The following is a 1,749-nucleotide window of genomic DNA, read 5'->3' as shown; positions in this document are numbered from 1 at the left end:
AGAGTCATGATAATATGTGACATCTATAAGTTCTCTCTTCGTTGTTGTAGTTGAGAACAACAATGTATATTTCTTAATGATTTTCCCTGTATCTATTACAATTTCCTACAGCACATTTAAGAACACACAATCCCCTCATGTCATTAACCCTGTTTGAGTTTTCCTCCCAAGTTTCTCCCTGGTAACAGAGCTGTTGAGGCCAGGGTGGTCGGTGGGGGTGTTGCCAGAGGAATGAAGTATGTAGTGAGTGGGACAGAGACCCAGTGAGTCTCGCCTGCTCACCTTGTCAGTTCCTCATTCAGAGGTCTTGCACAGAATGTTGTCAACCCAGTACCATGTGGCTTGACGGTGCTTGACTGTAAAGGACCCGGTAGTGTGACATGTTATTAACCTTAATCAGAGAGGTGACTGCGACGTGAGCCTGTCTGTACTTAAGACAAGTGGATGGGTGAAATGGCTGGCTGCCCTCAGGGACCTCCCTAGGGGGACCACTGCTGACCCTTCCTTGGGGGCGTTTACCATTTACTGTTATATTTGTTACAGTTACTTGCATTCGTGCTCCCCCCCTATCATCCACGGCAACCTCACAACCGACACCATATTTATCCAGCACAACGGCCTCGTCAAGATCGGCTCAGGTAAAGTTATTTACCAAATACTTTTTGGTTGATGTAGCTGTAAGGTTCTAAGTAGTAAGACTAGCTCTCAGAGTGAATAGTGGCTTGAGGCAGCCGCACACCTGAAGTTGAAACTTTCCAGATCAGCAGATGGCTTTTATGATGTTGTGATGTGACTTGGGACTTCATTTTTTAATCTTTTTTAACCATAGATATCCTTGCATGTGTTGTGCCATTGTCAATAGTAAAACACATCTTCAATGTAGTTTTGTCCCTTGTCTGTCCGTCACTTAGCTGATCCCAGTGTCGGTCCCGCACATTTGTGGTGCCGTTCATGCATCAGCTTCCCTGCTCACAGCGACGGTCATCTAGGGACTAACGAAGGGATCTTGAACGTGGCTGTGACCCGGGCAGGCTGATGTTGGGACAGTGAGCTGGAGGTAAAATTGGCAGATCACGGCTGCTTGGGGAAGGACTTCAGGTTTGGTAAGTCCAATGGGGTCCTCCTCACTAAAGCCAGCCAGGAAGATCTCCAATGTGTCAACAGCTCGCTGAGCACTGAGGGTGGCGCTCCTCAAGTCACGGAAGGGAGCCTCATTAATATGGGTCCTGTCTTACAGTGGCACCTGATCAGATCCACTCCCATGTCAAGACCTGCCGAGATGACATGAAAAACATGCACTTCATTGCCCCGGAATATGGAAGTAGGTTATTTGGCAGCAGGTCCTTTTGCAAGGTCTGACTTGCATTGCATATGAAATAGATATTTTTTAATTTATATTCTTTATTTCTGGAATGGATATTTTTCATTTGATATGACTAATGTTTGTTTGGTAGAAGAGAGTAGAGCCACCATGAAAAATGGATGAATATTAATTGAACCTCATGACATTTCAGGCCATGCACCAGTAACCCCAGCAGTAGATATCTATTCTTTTGGTATGGCAGCTTTAGAGATGGCTGCCCTTGAGATACCAGGCAATGGAGACTCGGGCAATATTGTTACGCAGGAGCAGGTGAGGGAGATGACAGATCTTACCTAGGATTATTTTATTATGTAATGAATGTTAAAGGTTTTTAGAGGTTTTAAGAAAATATCAGAAGACTTTTTCCAGTATAGATTTTATAAATA

General features: G+C 44.5%; 1 protein-coding gene across 1 annotated transcript in view; it reads left to right on the top strand.

The window, feature by feature from the left end:
- LOC119592238 (nuclear receptor-binding protein homolog) overlaps positions 1 to 1,749 on the top strand; it is a gene marked incomplete in the record, with an annotated part of 59,302 nt that overhangs the window by 49,680 nt on the left and 7,873 nt on the right. The window contains 3 exon segments of the mRNA XM_037941070.1: positions 544 to 638; positions 1,238 to 1,321; positions 1,515 to 1,633. Coding sequence (XP_037796998.1) covers positions 544 to 638; positions 1,238 to 1,321; positions 1,515 to 1,633 — 298 coding nt within the window.

Source organism: Penaeus monodon, chromosome 29 (genome assembly GCF_015228065.2).
Source record: "Penaeus monodon isolate SGIC_2016 chromosome 29, NSTDA_Pmon_1, whole genome shotgun sequence".
NCBI classification, from domain to species: Eukaryota; Metazoa; Arthropoda; class Malacostraca; order Decapoda; family Penaeidae; genus Penaeus; species Penaeus monodon.
Note: the sequence above shows the minus strand (reverse complement) of the source record. Positions and strands in the feature narration are given on the sequence as shown.